The sequence below is a fragment of the Aphelocoma coerulescens genome, chromosome 7 (assembly GCF_041296385.1).
Source record: "Aphelocoma coerulescens isolate FSJ_1873_10779 chromosome 7, UR_Acoe_1.0, whole genome shotgun sequence".
Classification (NCBI taxonomy): domain Eukaryota; kingdom Metazoa; phylum Chordata; class Aves; order Passeriformes; family Corvidae; genus Aphelocoma; species Aphelocoma coerulescens.
This window is the reverse complement of record NC_091021.1, coordinates 1,870,694-1,888,567: the sequence shown is the minus strand read 5'-3', so window position 1 is coordinate 1,888,567 and position 17,874 is coordinate 1,870,694. Positions and strand designations below refer to the sequence as shown.

The 17,874-nt window shown below is 48.8% G+C and overlaps 1 protein-coding gene across 1 annotated transcript in view; it reads left to right on the top strand.

Annotated features, from left to right (window-relative positions):
- Positions 1-7,486, top strand: part of IQCA1 (IQ motif containing with AAA domain 1) — a 102,247-nt gene extending 94,761 nt beyond the window's left edge. The window contains 2 exon segments of the mRNA XM_069021450.1: positions 2,599-2,837; positions 6,991-7,486. Coding sequence (XP_068877551.1) covers positions 2,599-2,837; positions 6,991-7,086 — 335 coding nt within the window. The 3' untranslated portion in view covers positions 7,087-7,486.
- Positions 7,487-17,874: the final 10,388 nt, after the last annotated feature.

The window sequence follows — 17,874 nt, the reverse complement described above, 5'->3', positions numbered from 1 at the left end:
CACCTCAAGGTTAAATCAATACAGGCTATCCCAAGATCAAATAATAGAAGTGGAAGTTGGGAGAAGAGTTACTCTTCAGCAGCTATTCCCATTTTTCCATGAGTTTAGTGTGCATCAAGCTCAGACTGAGCTGGTTTTCCCCCCTGTCTGAAGCACAAGATCCTACTTCAGCACACATTTTCTATTTGAAGCTTTTTCTTTTTTTTTTTTTTTAAACACGGTGATTCTGAATTTCTGGTTCCAGCTTGCAATTCTGAATTTCCAGTCTCCAAACTCTAAACAACACAACTTCCAGGCCTCTCCAAAACCAAACCATGTCTGGAGGACTAAATGTTCTCACTGCCAAATTCCACATTTTGCACTTACAGAACGTGAGAGAAATTGTAGAGGCAGCCAAGAATTTGCACGTCTGGTCTGTCAAATATTTACAGTGATAGACAGTTCCCAAATTCTGAAAAAAACCATGGAATATTCCATGTACTGAGACTCAAAGCGTGTAAGGAAATCAGTGCCTTTTTCTTCTAGCCATGTAAATTGGTCTAATAAGACAAACTTCCAATGTGTTGCGATTTTAAGCACCCTGAAGTCTGCAAAAAACAGCAAGAAAAGAAAAGAAAACACATTTGGCTCAGGGACCTTGCCACACAGGTTCTCTTTGCTCTGTCCACACTGTCACCTTGTTACAAAACTCTTACAAACACTGTGCAGTCCAGTTCCATCCTGCATCCCTCAGAGGCAGCCAAGGCACCGAGGTGATGCAAATTTGGGCAAGCCCAAGACAGATTTTGGCTGCCTAGCACGTTGTAAATCTCTCCCACGTTCCGTAACTTTCCTGGTGTGGATGGGAAATGGTCACCAAGCAAGGGAACATGTGTTTCATGTTAGGTTACAGCTCTGATAAATTGCTGAGAGATAAGGGGACATGAGTAAAACCTAGAGAAAGGAGGTGATAGCAGCTGAATTTAGCTGTGCTCACTTCTGGGGGTTGAACTGCCACATTCTGGGAGTCTCACCACTAACTTGGAGTCCAAAAAGAAAGGGCCAGCTCAAGGGATTTCAACTGCACACTTAAGAACACCCCAAAAAGTTAACTCATGGCATTTTAAAGCAGATTAAACTTGTAGCTTTAATTCTTTGACGTTGCCCCCATTTGAGACAGTGCCTGGCTTGTTCTTCAGCTCCAACCTTCCCTGAAGTTCTATGGAAACAGGATCTTCACCTCCCAATCCTGTCAGTTTTCAGTGCCTGACACCCCATTTGAGAAAGAAACTTGTTTCGACAGAAAAATAATGACATAACAAATTCTTGCAAGCCACAGTGCACAGCTACCTGTCTGCTGCAGCCCTCCCTCTGGTTACAGACCAGAGTATTCCAATCTGTGCTCAGTGGGAACAGTAAATATACAATGGAAATCATTAAACTGGAAGATTCACAATCCCATACTGACTTCTTGCCATTAATCACCCAGCGAGGCAGTGCCTTGTGTTACACACCTGCACCCGGAGCTGCAGCACACAATATATTACTGTGCTTGCTCTTGTGTGCATCAATTCCTCTTTTATGAATTGGTGATTCAGCCAATATTTATTGAGCACAAGTGTGATTCAAGTGGGAGACCACAATTTGCAGTGCAGAGCTGTCAATAGTTACGGGCTCGAGCCCACGGTATCGACGTCGCAACCCAAGGAAGAACGAGGCAGCTTTGCCAGCAGCATCAACCTCTCCCCAGTATCTTCATGCCAAATCTGAGCATTCAAGCACACCAGACTCAAATATGTCTCATTCAAGAAACTTTTTAACCTCTTATCCCTAATCCTTCTACTTTTTTCCAAATATTTCTATATAATGCTTTAAAGCCAAGCCTGACGAGACAGCATCGAAGTTTTCCTAAATTTCTCTGAAACAGCTCCTTACTTAACATAAATCAAAGGATTGGTATGATCCCTATTTTTTTTTGAAAGCAAAATCTCAGCCACTTCACAACCCCAAAGAAAATAATCACATCACAGAAGTTCACAGCTAAAAGATACAACCAGATTTACTTTTCAAGTAACAAGCAAAACCCCAATCGCAGAAAATTTGCACCTTGCAACACGTGCCTGCATGGCTGGAAGCCTTTGGGACATGGAGTCCTCAGAGCAGCCCTGAGTTCAGCAGGAATAAGCTGTGGTGAGGGTCACAGAAATAAAAACAGGCTGTTGGTAAAGGTACTTAACTCTGCACATCCAAATGGGAACGCTGGACGCGTTCTGTGTGCACAGAGTTTCTTTCCTTTTTCACACACATGTCCACCCCACTTAATGTGCCCTTAATGACTTGCTGAAAAGTACTGACTGGTAGCCAAAAATGATCAGTAAGAGTTTAAAAACACATGTGCCTATTTAGGCCCCTATGCTGCAAATCTGAAGATAAAAGAAAGCAAACCAAAAAAAATTTGAATCTTGGCTTTCCTGATTGATAGTCCTTATTTTCTTGTTCCAGTTTCAAAATTAATAATAATAATAATAATAATAATAATAATAATAATAATAATAATAATAATAATGTATCTTTCCTGCTTTCCTTGAACTCCTGTCTCTGCCATGTCCTGATGCTCAGCACTATGGAAGCACTCCATCCTGCAGAGTGGTGGGGCCCTCACCAAGCTGGTGAACCTGAACTGCCTGGCCCACGTGTCGGATGGCTTCACCCAGGGACACATCGTGGACACAGTGCAGACTGTCCTGAGCGAGCTGAGGCTGCTGCAGATGCCCAGGAAGCCACTGAGGACTGCTGAGTTTGTCACTTCTCTGGCCAGACACGACCCGGTGTACAAAGAGGAGGAAGAAACATTCCAGGTGACTTCCAGAGCTCTGTTGCCTGTCTTTTATCATTCCCTGCCATGTCCAGCCACACTTGATGTAGGGACCTGCTCACTGTGCTGGTGGGTTGGCACCTCACTATTTGAATGATGATTTAGGGCTCAACAGCACCAAAACCCATCTCTCCCATCTGGGGATGTGCCAAGCCAGTCATTATTCTGGCAACATGGCTGGCAGAGTGCTTTGGTGACCCAGCTGCTGGCACCCAGCTCACATGGACAGAGTGACCTCCACGTGCATGGATAAAACACACATGGGCCATTAATTCCATGCATTTGTTCTTTTCCTTCCAGAGCTGTTCAGCAAGCCTGGATATGTCACCTTGAGAAGGCAAAAAACCTGGGCATTCAATGTCCACGCAGAGATCAAGATCTGAGACCTTCTCTTAAATCATTTCAAACAAGAATTTCCCTTAAAGTTTTCATTTCAGGCTTTAAAATAAATGAGCTTCTGCCTCAAGCTCCATTGCTCTTCTATCCCTGCCCTCAGGGCTATAAAATCCTGAGGGCAAAACTGAGAGCATTTGAGGGGTACTTTATTCACTCAGTGTGCCCAGAGCAACTTTGACTGCCCCTGGATCCCTGGAAGTGTCCAAGGATGGAATTTGGAGCAACCTGGGATATAGGAAGGTATCCCTGCCCATGGCAGAGGGTGGAGTGGGATGAGCTTTAAGGTCCCTTCCAACCCAAACCAGACTGTGGTTCTGTGATTCTACATGTGCCTCAAATATCCATGGATCACCTTCAAGCCTAATAAATGCTACAAAATCCTTGGCCACCAGGCAGAGAGCCCTGCTGTGCCCCAAGGAGCTGCAAGCAGCCCACACCAGGGGCTCCAAATGAGTTAAGACCTCTGTATTGCTCTAGGAGACCCCAAAAGAGCTTTCTACTGCTTATGAACCCTCCAGTTTTCCTGGCTGAAAGGTTTCCTTGTCGTCCTGCTCCTTGAATCCCCCAGCACCTCCCATCACAGACAGGATGTAGATTCTCACAGCTTTCTCCGAGGCTTCTTCCACTGCTGACCTAATGATAGTGCATATTTCTCCCAGCCCTGCTGAGTACTTCCCAATTTCCATTTAGAGCCATTTGGCTCGCTCAACACAGGCAGCATTTGTGATATTTGGCAAATTACTCTTTCCCCCCACATGCTTCCTCACTAAACCAATATCTCTCCTCAGGGAAAGGCTAATGGCTCAGTGTTACAGCAAAGGGAAAAAAAAAATACTCCATCCTTCCCAGCTCCAAGTAGTAATCCATTTGTACCCTGCAACATGAGAGCAAGTATTTAGTGCGAGTTTAACTTGAAAATATTATCCCAGTCACTCTAAACGTGCCTGTTTTGTACAGCACCAAGTGCCTGGGCAGCACTTCATCTGGAACACGGCTCAAATGATCCCATCCTCAGCATCCCACAGCAATCATCTCTCCTTGCATTAATTACAGCCCTTAAGAAAGTATTTCCTTTTATCTGTTGGAATTTTGTTTCCCTTAAATGTCATGGAGCCTTGCTGCAGCACCTGTAATATGGCACAGGGGAAGAGGATTGTCAAAATGGCCTTGTGCATTAATTAACTCCAGTAATCCCCACCTCTCCTCACACAGAAGCCCCTCTTCCCAAGCTTCTAATCATTGCCATTTCTGAGCCTTTCCCCTTGCTTTGCTTTGTCCCTTGTGGAAGTGGGGCAGCTAGAACACTGCACTCAAAGTGAAGATTAGCCCTGTGATGAATCTTTGATTTTTCTTCCCTGAAAGCATGAATCTCCCAGTCTGACATTTATATTCTGCCAGTGTTCCAAAATGAATATAAATAATGCAAAATTTGTGACAATGTGATTTCTCCATTCCATTCACTCAAATTTCTGCCCCAATTACACATCCACATTTTTTGAAATTATAAATTAGTGCACCAGGGTGGTTGGTACAAATCCTTACACAGAAAGGATTTCTAGAGAGGCAAAGCCAGCTAACTCACCACTTCTGCCTGGTAGTGACTGGGCCAAAATCATGGAATGGTTTGGCTTGGAAGGGACCTTAAATCTCATCTTGTTCCACCCCATTCCATAGGCAGAGACACCTTCCACTAGCCCAGATTGCTCCAAGCCTCATCCAAGCTGGACACTTCCAGGGATGGGACAGCCACAGAAATACATAGGAAAACCCATTCCAAAGCCTGTGGGCATCATTCCTCCAAAAACCAAACATTTTAACTCTGATCAGTCACTGCTGCCAGTAACTCACACCCCCAGTTCAGATGCTGGTGATAAAGGGACTTTTATTTTAGGCATGTCTGAGGAGCTGACTTCACTTACCTCATGGAACAGTTACACCAGTTAAAGAGGCAAAAAGTTACTGTTGTGCATTGAAATATTTGCACAAAGAAGTGGGAAAAAGAACAAGAGAACACATCCCAAGCCTCTTGGCTTCTCCTGCCAAATGCTTCGGAGTCCTTTGCCAGTGACCCAGAGCTGGGAGGAAGATGATCACCCCACCAAACAGCTCTTTCGACCCCACCAAGCTCCCAGAAAGCTCTGGGCAAGATTTTCCTACTCTCTCCACCTCCCACTTAAGGTCTGGAGGGTGTTACAGCCCGGACACAAAACTGGAGGGGAAATAAAATCGCTGTGGCCTCGTGGAGTCTCACCCAGGGCCAGACACATCACCGGGTTCTCGTGGCTTCCCACAGCTGCTGCTGGGGAAAGGCAATTCCTGCTGGAGCCCAAACTTACCATCCCCACCTCACCCCTCTCATCCCACTCATGGGAAGGGCCACAAACAGCAACACACCCTGACCCAGCTCTGCTTTCTCCCAAAAACAGGAATAGTTTGGTCTGGGACTAAGGCAGCAAAATTCAGCTGCACCCAGAGCTCAGGGTTCCTCCTCACCACCACCCATGTCCTGCCTAGATGTGGGCACACAGGAGGCTGGAGGATGTTTTTATCAGTGAGGACAGGGTTTTTGGAGGAGAGGTGCTCAGCTAATTTGGGTAATTAGAGTAGAATTGCAGGGTCCAGCAGCCAGATGGATGTTTGACCCCTGTCAGCCACCTGCTGAGAATATTTATCTGCAGGGTGCCTGTCATCATCAGCCCTTCCCAGACGCCAGAAGAAGCTCTTGAAAAGCTGACACCAAGCAGCACCTGGCACCAGGAGAGGAACATGTGGAGTTTTTCTTCCCTATACCCTTCCCATCCCTCTTCTCCCAACTTCTCTTCCTCTAACACACACTGGGCAACTGGACAAGGCAATTTCCTAGAGGATGCCTGACCAGGCTCAAGCTGGAGGCAGCATTTGGGATGGATCAGATGGACAAGCCTTTGCAGGATGCCACACTGGGAGGGAGGCTGAAGATGACACGGGCAGAGGAGGCAGAGCTGTGGTGTTAAATAGCAGCCAGTGGTCTCAAGAAGGAAGGCATTTTATCAACCACAGGGCATTTTAATCTCTGGTTTAGGCAGGACTTTGTTGAGAAAGGTTCTTGTACATACAGAGAAGGAGTGATTCCTACCCAGTGCTGACTTTAAAGCCTTCCCTTCTCCTTCACTTCACATTATTCTCACACAGCCTAGAGCTGCCTCCCTGACACCACAGCCCAGGAGCCGGGCGAGTCTGCAGAGCAACTCCACCAAAATCATTTACAAGTCACAGGCCTGTGAACAGGCATCTGAAAGCAATAAACAGGTTCTTAATGTTCAGGGTTTGTTTTGCTTCCTAAGCCCCCTCATTGAAATCAAAACTGTCTGGATCGATTTGCAGAGGCACGAGAAGGGGATGATTTGTCTGCTGCCAAGTCTGGAGCAGAGGGAGCTCTGACAAGAGCTATATTCTCTGGAAATAGGGTTGATCATGGAATTTAACATTTCCATAACTATAGCAACACAAATGGCCCAGCTAAGTATTGCTGTTAATGAGACTCAGCTCGATCAATTGCTGCACTTCTTGGTGTAATAATGTTCTCAAGAGATCTGAGGGTTTCATTTTGGCTTCTCCACCAGCCAGCTTGGGTTTTAAGAGGTTTGGGTTTTTTAAGGAATGCTCCATTATAGCAGTAAAATGTTTAAGTGGTCTGTCTTGCCTTTTTAAATGTTTTTTTAAATTTTATTAAAGCATACAAATGCTTTTTGATTCTCCAGGCCTGGTATGCCAAGACCCCTTTGGGGAAAGCGTGGAGCGCAGCACTGGCAGCAAAGGAAGCAGAAAAAGGAAAGAAAGGAAAAGGGAAAAAGTAACTTCCTCAAGGATTTTTCACCTGGCCATAGCAGTCACGGCTCTACTTCACTGTGAAGGCATGGCAGATTAATGCTCCTCAAGTTATAGGTATTCCAGGGAAGAGAATTCCTCTCTGAATGGATTTTTACAAGTTAAAAAAAAAAAAAACCATCAGATGACATGTAACATGTAGCTCTCAGAGGATAAAGAGTTAACGACCACTGACTTGCTCAAGCATTATTTATTCCAGGAGATTTTAGGGGGCAGAAGGGTTCATTACTCAGGCCTGTAACATGCCATCAACTTTTAGGCCATACTCATTTATTTCGGCAAGTAACTCTCCTTAAAAATTGATGTCACTTTCATGCCTTTCATTACTTTAATATCCTGTATGCTTTATAAAACTAACTGCTTTATGTATCTGTGGGTCTAAAGCGTTACAGTCCTCAATAAAACGATTACAGCTATAAAGACTGCTTTTTAATTGGGATGGATCAAGAGGCACTTTGTGCAATCCACCACAAGCTGAATATTTACCCAGCTGCACGAGGAACAGCACTTGCACCTTTTGAGGCCTTAGCATGAACACATTCATAAATGTGGGTGTCAGCAGAGAAAAGCAAAGCAGCCAGGCGCTAATTTGGGCAGATGAACACCAAAATCTGGTTTTAATCTATTTTGCCATAGAAAATAATAACTAATTAACCTATTTGCACAAATAGCAATGCATTTGTTGCTTAATGCACTTTGCTCACAAATCAGCAATTCTGAGGGCAAAGTATTTACAAGGAGTGCTCAGAACACCCTAAAGCTTTGGGACATCCTACAGGACACTGATGGAGCCAGCACCACCTTCATGTCAGGCACAGGATCACATTCACCATGGTCTTCCATAAGTAAGAGCCACAAACATCTGCTCTTCCTTCTGATCACAGAATTCCTGTGTGGCCTTGACAACAGGTAACTGGAAATCCCTGGAAACACAAGGCCCACCATCCCCAGGGAGCTGAGGGACCACTCTGTGCCTGTATCAACAGGCTGGGAGGTACACGTTGGGCAGCACTGCTGTAGGAAGCCCTGCTGGGAAGGGGATGGTATTGAGCCCCTCCTGCTCCTAAGAGGAACCCAAAAGGAAAAAGACATTCCTGAGAAGAGGAATGCCTGAGAAAAAAGGTCTGGGAGGATTCCTGCACATAACTAACTGCACAGAAAATTATTCAAGCAGCCGTATCGTTGTGCACAGTGGAGAGAACTGGATGGATCTGGTTAATGATCTGAATTTTCTCCCTCTGGGCTTATTGCAGCACACAGGACAGAGCTACCCCAGTTTGGGATTTTTGTGGTCCTTTCTGGCTGTATTTTTGCTGTCTGGTACAAGGCTCCCCATGGTTTCACCCTTCCAACCTCGAGGCTGCACCTCCAGCCCTGCCAAGGAGAGCCAAGCAGTAAGAGAGGAAATTGTTACATCTCCCCTGTGCGACCCCTCAGGACATTTCTGAGGGACACCAGTCCTTCCCCCAGCTCTCCCAGCAGTAATCCAGCTGCTGAATCTCCACATGACCCACACAAGAGACCCCCATGAGCTGCCAGCCCCTGGGTTCAATCCATTTCAACAGTGCAGCTACAAACGTTGGCTTTCCTTCCCTTATTCTTTGGAGCAGGCTGCTGGCTCCCCAAATTCGGCAGCACACCTCAGTTTTATCAAACAAGGTGCTCTTAACTTCATTCCTGGGGAGAAAAGCCAGGCTCTCCACAGAGGTGACAGGGTTTGTGTTTAAAACCCCTCATCTCTGCTCTCATCCGCAGGGAAACTAATTTGGATAATTCTGCCCTCAATCTTGCCGACAGTGGAACCCTCCTCTCCACAACAGGTTTGACAGCACAGCGTGATGTGATGAAAGGACCACATTTCGGGAGAATGTAAGCAAGCCCATTAACTCATATTTCAGCAGCTTCAGTGCAATCTCAATAGCAAAGTAAAAGCAGCTGACTGGCAACATCCATCTCCAGGGCACAACGCCGACCCCGTGCAGGGAAGATGCAGAACCTTTCACCAGGGGGAAAACCTGCAGGTTTTCCCCACTATCCACCAGTTCATGGGGAAAAAAACACTGGGGAATTTTTCCTTTAGGTGTAGCTTGCACTGGTGGCTGCTCGCATTTCTTTCTTTCTGTGGGGATTTAGAAGCCACAGCCAGTTTAACTACAAACAGCTCTGCAGGTGCAGGAGGTGACAAAGAGGTGGTCAAGCATTCAAGGCAGGTTGGACAGGGCTTGGAACAGGCTGGGGCAGTGGAAGGTGTCCCTGCCCACGGCAGGGGTGGAATGGGATGACCTTTAAGGTCCTTCCAGCCCAAACCATCCCATAAAGCAGAAAAGCTCTGCCCTGTGTGGCTGCCAAGCCCCTGCTCTCCTCAGGAGAGGCTCCTCATGGGGAGGGAAGAATGAGGAGCTATTTTAATGCTGTTTGTAATTATTATTAGAGTGCAGCTACTTGAAAAATGAATGAAGCAGTTGCATCAAGCAGAGCCAACACATGGCGTAATCTCAGTGTCTGAATTACTCAATGAAGTGGCCCTGGCTGGATCTCCAACACCCTTCCCACTGGGAGGCTCTCAGAGGAACCCCTCTAGGGATGTTCCTCCAACATCTCTGCCCAGAGATCTTTCACGGAAAGAGATAAAAAGGTTGTGGCTTTGCTAAGCCCAGCACAACTGCACTCTGCTCTCCAGCCACAGCGTTCCCACAATCTGATGGAGGGGGAAAATCCTGCCTCCTCCACCCAGCCAAAGGTGAGCTCTGAGGGACAGCAAAGAGGGAGGCCAGGCTGCTTTGCCTCCTGGTGTGGAGGTGGGAGCAATCCAGCAGCAGCAAAGTTGAGAGAAGAAGCTGTCATGCTCATTTATATATGTAAGTGATCCAGAGAATTATCAGCTAAATTATTTAAATGTCCCATTACTATTAAATTACTGGGCATTCATTGTAAGAACAGTCATAATACAGTAACTAATTCGGTATTAATGTGAATGTCAGCGTTTCATTGCAGTTATTTTGTACTTCATCATCAGATAATTTACCAATAAATTAATTGGCTTAATTGCTTCCTGCAAACCCAGGAGAAATACATATGACATGACTTTTACAAAAGTCTTCATGCTCACTCCCCCATCCTCCACTTTTAGCCACACCAAGTAGGAATCCCTCTTTGGAACACCTGGGAGAAATAAAGCCCTGGCATTTCCCTCCCTGTGGATTTTAATGTGCTTTAAATACAACCCTCGAAGCTACGCATGGAGCAGGACAGGACACAGGGAATGGCTTCCCACTGCCAGAGGGCAGGGTTACACGGGATATTGGGAAGGAATTGTTCCCTGGGAGGGTGGGGAGCGCCTGGCACAGGGTGCCCAGAGAAGCTGTGGCTGCCCCTGGATCCCTGCAAGTGTCCAAGGCCAGGCTGGACAGGGCTTGGAGCACCCTGGGCTAGTGGAAGGTGTCCCTGCCCATGGCAGGGGGGTGGAAATAGATGAGCATGAGCTGTCCAACCTCCTCACCTGTACCAGTCCCGAGATGGGATTCCTGGGATTGTCCCTGCCTGCCTGCAAGCCGACTGCTCCAGCACCGGGGTTTTCAGCAGCAGCACTAAAACTCTCTGGCAACCACAGTGAGAACTCCCACCCTCTTTTCCCCAAGAGCTTAGGAACAGTTTTTTGCTGTTTTCTTCTCCAAGAGATGGGGAAAAAACTCCATCGAGAGCACAGTGGGGAAGGACAGCCCTTTCCTCCTGTTTCTTGCTTTAAATGTTTTTAAATAACTGAACAGGGCTCTGGGAACAGACTGCAGCAGGCTCAGTGCTCCTGCACCACCAGGGAGGGATCACAGCAAAAACGCTACATCTTTCTCGATGCTGATTCTCCCTGCCCCTGTGCAGTCTGCAGCACGCCAGGCTGGCAACAGGGACCAGCTCCAGGTGGGAACAACCCAAGGGAATACATCACACCCTCACCGAGACGACTCCCAAGCACACAGCACCTGTGGCAGCCCGTTAGTGAAGTTGCCATCAGAATTAAAAAACAAGCCGACGTTTCTCAGCAAAACCCCCCAAATCCGGTAACACAAAGTGAAGCTGACTGTTCTATTAACTCCCATCCTGCATCAGCAATTTTCTAAAGTGTGGAAACATTATAATTGACTTTTCTGCTAGTAGCAAAATGTCATTTTTCCTTAATACTCCCCAAGTCAGTAACGCATTTCAAAAGCCTCTGATGCCACTACCACAACAGGACTTACAAATTAGCACATTTTTAGCTTTTCATTAAACACAATACCAAAAAAAAAAAAAAGAAAAAAAAAAGGAAAAGTCTTCTCGTATTAGGGTTTCTCTCCTCATTATTGAAAGTACTGCGACTTTGGAACTTCTCGCAGCAAATTATAATGCACTCAGCCTGGGGCCATTGTAAATCAGGGCTTCAAAAAAGGTGTCATGTAGTCGGGCCCTCTTCAAGCACTGAAAATATCGGAGTCTATTTGAAAACGCCTTCTGTAGTCTCTCACTAGCCTTGCAAATCAGCGCAGCACTGGGTAGAGCTGCCTTTTATTTTTTTTTTTTTTTTGCCTCGTGGCATCAAGCCATTTCTATTCCGACCAGAAAAAGAGGATTATTTCGTGCTGGGATTTCAAATAAAAAAAAAAATTAAAAAAATACCCTACACCTAAGATAACAAGCTACATAAAATCCCCAAATCGTTTGGGGCTCTTGTTAGGGTTTGGGCAGTGCCCATAGGGATGTTCCCCACAGGGAGAGGGACTTTCTCCGTCCCTCCTGGGATGTCTCCAGCCAGCGACGGCTTTCAAGGACCACCACCAAACCTTGGTACAACCAAAGGCATGGTGCCCACATGGCTCTGGATAATTCCCAAGCTCCACGACAAAAGGACACCGTGGAAGTGGAGCCAGTCTTTTGCTGAGCAAACCAGCACCAGCACCAGCCCCTTTCCGGCTGGCACTGCCTCCTGCAAAAAGCACCGAACGAGCCTCGGCTGTTACAGCTCCTGGCTGGAATCCCTGGGGTTTTTTGGCACAGCAGGGATGTGCCAGCATGGAGCAGGGGGAGGGTCACATCCCACCCCAAACCCCCCAAACCCGGTGCCACCCTGGGGCAGGGCACTGCCAGGCTCTGCTCCCACCTGCCCACCAGCCTTAAAGCCAAAGGCTGGAAATGCCAACTCCACACCCTTCCCAACTTTCCTAATTCTCTAGAAAACGACTTATCCCATCCCTAAACTCCTCTGCACGTCTCCGAACAAAACCACGCAGCTTCCTACTGGTTGGGCTCTCATCTCCTGACAAGTTTTGATGCTTCAAGTGGCTCAATTTAGCAAGAAAACCATCATTAACCACGCCACTAAAGGCACGCAGAAGCAAAGGGGCAGAGAAGCCCAGAATAAGGCTGTTCCCTTCCCAGGAGGGCAGCTCCAAACCAGCATTTCCTAACGCCCTTTTCCAGCTTCTTTGCTTTAGGATTTACCCTGCTTCAGTCTTCCCACCGGGAAAAGGCAGCCAGGATTAATGCAAACACGGCAAAGGGCGAAGGGACCCACGGCACAGGCAAGGGCACAAAATAAGCACCAGCAACCAAGGAACTGGACCCAGGAGAGACTGGAGAAGAGAGCCAGGTCCCAGCAACATGGAAAAACAAACTCAAGGAACTCACCTTCTTATCCCTGAAAGGCCGCAGCTTCTGCATGGATATAGCCGGTGTGTGCTTAGCAGCAATGAAAAGGGTTCCCAGGGCTGCTTCGGCCACCAGAAGCCACCTCAGTCCTTCAGCCGGCTACCAAAAAGCATGGAATTCTAGGTCCAAGGCTTTTATCCGCCCAGTGGATCAGGTGCAAATGGGAAACCCAAACTCCTCGGCTGATGGGACAAGGACGGGCATTCCCACCTCATTGTTTGTCCCAGCCCCTGGGACTGTGCTGTAGCAAGGAAAAGCCACCGTGCCTTCCCACCAATGGAGGGGGGGGTTTGGCTTTCTGAGTAAAAATAACTCAAGATCGAGCTCTAGGAATCAAAAATATATATATAGAGAGAGGGGGAAAAGTGAATGGGGTGAAATGAGGGGAGAAAACATGCCAAGAAAGACTATTTGGAGAGCGAAGAAAATCATCAGCCTGGACAGGGCGTGGTGGGCTCTAAGCCCCAGTGAAAGCTGGAGCAGAAATTAAGGCCTGGGTGCAATCTTGTCCTCTCTTAGGGATAATTGGGACAGTGAATGGGCAGGGAGATCAGGGAGATGGGAATCACGCAAACGAGCCATTAGCACCGCTTAGCACGAAGTTTGGGAAGTCACACCCATAATTACTCTAATTACTCCCATGGCTCCATCCCAAATGCCACCACTCAGCTCCCAAAAAGCCTCTCAGGGAGGGAGGGGGTGCTGGGCAGGGACACACGCTAAAATCCACCATGCCCGCCTGAAATTTGGGGGTTTGGTGTAGTTTCCAAGCCCGATGGAAGGCTGTGCTGCTGTGGTGGTAGCCCCCACACCACCCCCGTGGGGAGCAGCCCCTTCCCCTCCCATCAGGGTGGGTTGGAGGGTCACTGGTGTGGTCACACATGGTCCCAAAACCTGCCCAATCCTCTTTTCTGACCCACCCAGAGGTGGTGGTCCTGCCCTGAGCCACCGTTCCATTTTCTATTTACAAACCCATCCCTGCTCCCACAAATCTCTCCGTCTCCTGGGATGTCCCTGGCCTGCTGGTGACAGCGCATTTCACCCGTCAGCAATGTCAGGGACATCCCAAAGTCCTGCCCCCCCTCGCTCCTCCACATCCCGAGTGGGGCTCAGCTCGGGGAGGGCAGGGGGTGGCAGTGGGGACATTGTGCTGACAGGGCCCTGCCGTGACGGATGATCCCAGAACCGGCTGCTCTTCCCACCCCACAACAACCTGTAATTTGCAGCCCCTACCCCACAGGTGATGGGAAGAGGGGGCAGGGATGGGGGCAGGCAAACCAGGTGGTTCCCTGCTGGAAGTGCAGCTGCTCCAAGGAGAGGTGGGAGCCGTAATGAACCGGGCCAAGGCCCCGCTAATTTAAGCTGACAAGCCAAGTTCTGATGTGTCCAGTGGAAAGGGATAAATCAATCCCCCAGAAAGGGGTGTGGGCAACAAGGGATAGTTGGGTTTGTTCTTCTGCATCCCAGAGGGCACGCAATTATCTCCGCAACTTTCTGGTTAGGGTGTGCTTGGGAAACACATCCTCCAATCCATAAATAACTTCCACAACTGCCTGGCGCTTTCAGGTGTTGAAAACTAATTGTGCTCAGGAGCAAAACAGCTCGGGATGACATGAAACCAAGTCTAGGGCTTGGATGGAGCTCGTGGTGCCATGCAGCTCCTCTGTTTCCACCTCCCATGGCGAAGAGAGTGGTGGAATTCCAGCTAGGGAATGGAGTGAATCTGCTTCAGATTCCAAGAGTGGGGGGGAAAACGACTGGGATCTGACTCCTGGCGTGCCCAGTGCTGGGTCCTCGCCCTATAATCCTTTATAAAACCCTTTTTAGGCAGTCTGTGAGTGGTGATGGTGACACGAGGCAAATCACAGATTGGTGTGTCCCATCCCAGGAGGGAATCCTGCACTACGGAGCCTACAAGGAGCCTCTAATCCTGAGACTGTGCAGGAGACACGTGATGGAGGGTCAGTCCGAGCTGGTTTTCCAGCCTGGCACACGGGTTGACATTCCATGAGCCCATAACTCAGGGCATAAATAACTGGGAGGGCTCCCCTTCACCTTTAGAAGAGGATGTGCCCCAGGACTGAATTCCCAGGGGATAATTAACAGAGCTGCAGCTCTTCAGCAGGGAGGTGGGGAGGAGGGAAGCCTTGGATTTTTACTTAAGCTAAGAGCTTTTTTTCTGTTGTTTTTTTTTTTAATTCCTATAATTGATGGGGAAAGGGGGGAAAAAAGGAAAATAGTGCAGTTATAACTGGAAAGAGCTTGGGGGGGCTTTTTAATTGAATTATTTACATCTGTCAAAGATGGGCCACTATAAACTAACTGCAGCACAGGACCTTTCCATATTATATAGAGCTGTTAAAGGGAAATGCTTAAATATGATCTAATTTCCAATAAAAACTGGACAAAATCAATGCAGCCTCGGGATGAGTTTATATTTCACCAGGCAGCAGCTTTTAAAGAAGAGCTGAGCAGTAGCAGCATCTGCAAAAGTATTTCTGGGGGGGTTCAAGGCATGACCCCCTCCCCAGGCACAGGGACAAGGAGGTGTGTGTTGGCAGGGGCTCATCCCACAGTCCGACCCAGCCACATAACTGGGCAGTGCTGTCACATGGAGAGCTGCAAATATAAACGTGGGGACGTGCTGGGGGCAGGGTGGCTCTTAGCAAGGTGGCACCTGGCTCCCAGAGAGGGAATTATTGAACCTCACACCTCGCTCTGCCCGGACAGGGATGGTGATCCAGGGGGGATGAGTGACCATCACTCAGGAGAGCTGCCCTCACATTGCTCCAAGGTAGGTTGGGGCAGTGGTGGCATTGCCATCCTGCCTGCTCACCCCTCGGGGTGCTGGGGGGACACTGCCATCACAGGAACCCCATCTGAGTTATTTGGGGGGGGGCTAGGAGGGGGTGCAAGATTTAAATCAGCCACGTTGGAGGAGGCAGTGCTGCAGGCTGCCGGCCCTGGGGCTCCTGCACTGTGCTGGAAATTTCCCTGGAAAAATGATAATGATAATAATGCCATTCCCTGCTGCCAGAGGGCAGCTGTAAATCAGGGTGGTGATGCCAGGAGCTCTGCACACCTGCACATCTGGATGTTTTAAGGCAGTCTTGTGGGGCTTTTGGAGCCAGCAGGTCAAGGGCTGAGATTCCCCCTGGAATGAGGACTGAGTTACGTGGCAGCTGAACTTGGGGGACAAGCTCTCTCCAAACCCTTTTGCTGCTGTGTGTTGTGCTGCTGCCTGTGCCAGGAATGAGTTTTCCCAGTAATGAGAAGCTGGAGCAGGCAATTTAAGCCATTATTAATAGATAGACTTGATCTGAGGAAGGGAAATGCTTAATGCTGTGGTCAATGAGGTGTGCTCTGCAAACAGTCGGGCACGGGGAGAAGGTGAAGATGCTCCCCCCGCGTTGGAGATTGAGAGCACGAGGCTACAAGTGCTCACCCGCACCCCTTTTTGGGGCCCTGGTCTGTGCAGGGGCATCCTTGCTGAAGTAAGGACACAGCAGGATGATCCCAGGCTGATTTTTTGCAGGCTCAGACCCTCAGATCCTCAGGGATCTCAAAGCTCTGATGACAGGTGGTGTGCCCAAGGCCCTGCAGCCCAGCAGTGGCAGAGGGGAGGCTCCTGGAGTTTCCTCCACCACCCAAACGCTGCCTGAAGGCAACAAGTGCTTTACAAGCAGTTGAAACACCTGCATTTTTCTTCTAAACCCCAGCAGGAGGTTCTCCCCTGGGCTCCTGGCCATCCCCAGGATGTTCCACAGTTGTCCTGGCTCCTCTCTGCAGTGAATCCCACCCGCCTGCGCAGCCGCATTCCCCTTAAATCCACAGCAACATCGCTTCATCCCGACATCACTCTCCACTCCCGAGTGGAAAGAGCACTTGACTGGGCTGGCAGGAGCTCAGACCCTGGGGTTCTGTGTGCCAAGGGGACCTTTTCTCTCTACCCTTGCTGTCCCAGGCTGGTTTTAACCCCCTCCCTCAGCCATGAGTTAATCCTGGCCCAAGACTCGAGTGTTTATATGCAAATAGATGCTGATTGGGAAGGGTCACGGGGTATTTCAAGGGCAATTTAGTGCCAGACACACACGTACACACCCCCCCTAACGAAACTAGCCCAGGTCTGACCCAGAAGGTCTGGACTCGCTGCTAAATTTACCCAGAGAGGTAATCCCTGCCTGGGGAAGGTGATCCCTTTGGCGTGAGCAGGGACATGTGAAGGCAGGATTCCTCCACGTCACCACAAAAATATTACAGGGTTGCTAATGTGAGGAGAGGAAAAGCAAGGCAGGCTCTGGAAACGTGACCCAGGACAAGTTCCTGAGGTAAATGATCCCTGTCTGTGCCGCTCCCTGGATCTCCAGACCTTCTCCTGTGCTGGCTGAAGGACCCCAGGGGATAACTAGGATGATTTTCATACCAGAGCAGTGCTTGGAGGAGGTGGTTCAGTTCATACCAGAGAGGGGAATGGGCACAGAAGGGCTGGGTGGAGCAGAACAGCAGCAAGGGGCAAAAGAAGAGAAAAATGAGGGGGTTTGGAGGCTCCAAACCAACCGAGAGGTTGTGGACAGCCAGGTGGGAATGCCAGCCTCGAGATACAGGGGAAAAGAGGAGAAAACAGGGAAGACCACCTAGGATGGACTCAAATTAGCTCCCAATGCTGCTTCCCATGAATAGGGACCTTAAAAGGGGGGTCCTTCACCCTGGCTCAGGGTGGCTCAGCAAACCCCATCCTGCATGGACACAGCGTGGAGGTTTTGGGGCTCCATGCCCTTCCCACAGTCTCCAGGGCCAGAGATGGATGTCACCACAGCCAGGCTGAGGACACACTCAGAGGAACCTCAGGTGGCTCTGGCAGCACAGGGGGGGTTGGCCCAGGGATGCCCAGAGTCCCCAGCAAGGTCCCAAACCTTTTTCCCAGGCTCAGATGGACTCCACACAGAGGGAACCACACAGCATTCCAGCTCTGGTTTAACATCCCAAAATCTGCTTTGACCAGGTTTATTCCCCAAAGAGGTGGGTGGGAAATCTGGGAAGGGGAGGGTTTGTCACCCTGAGCCTCCAAGTCACGAGAT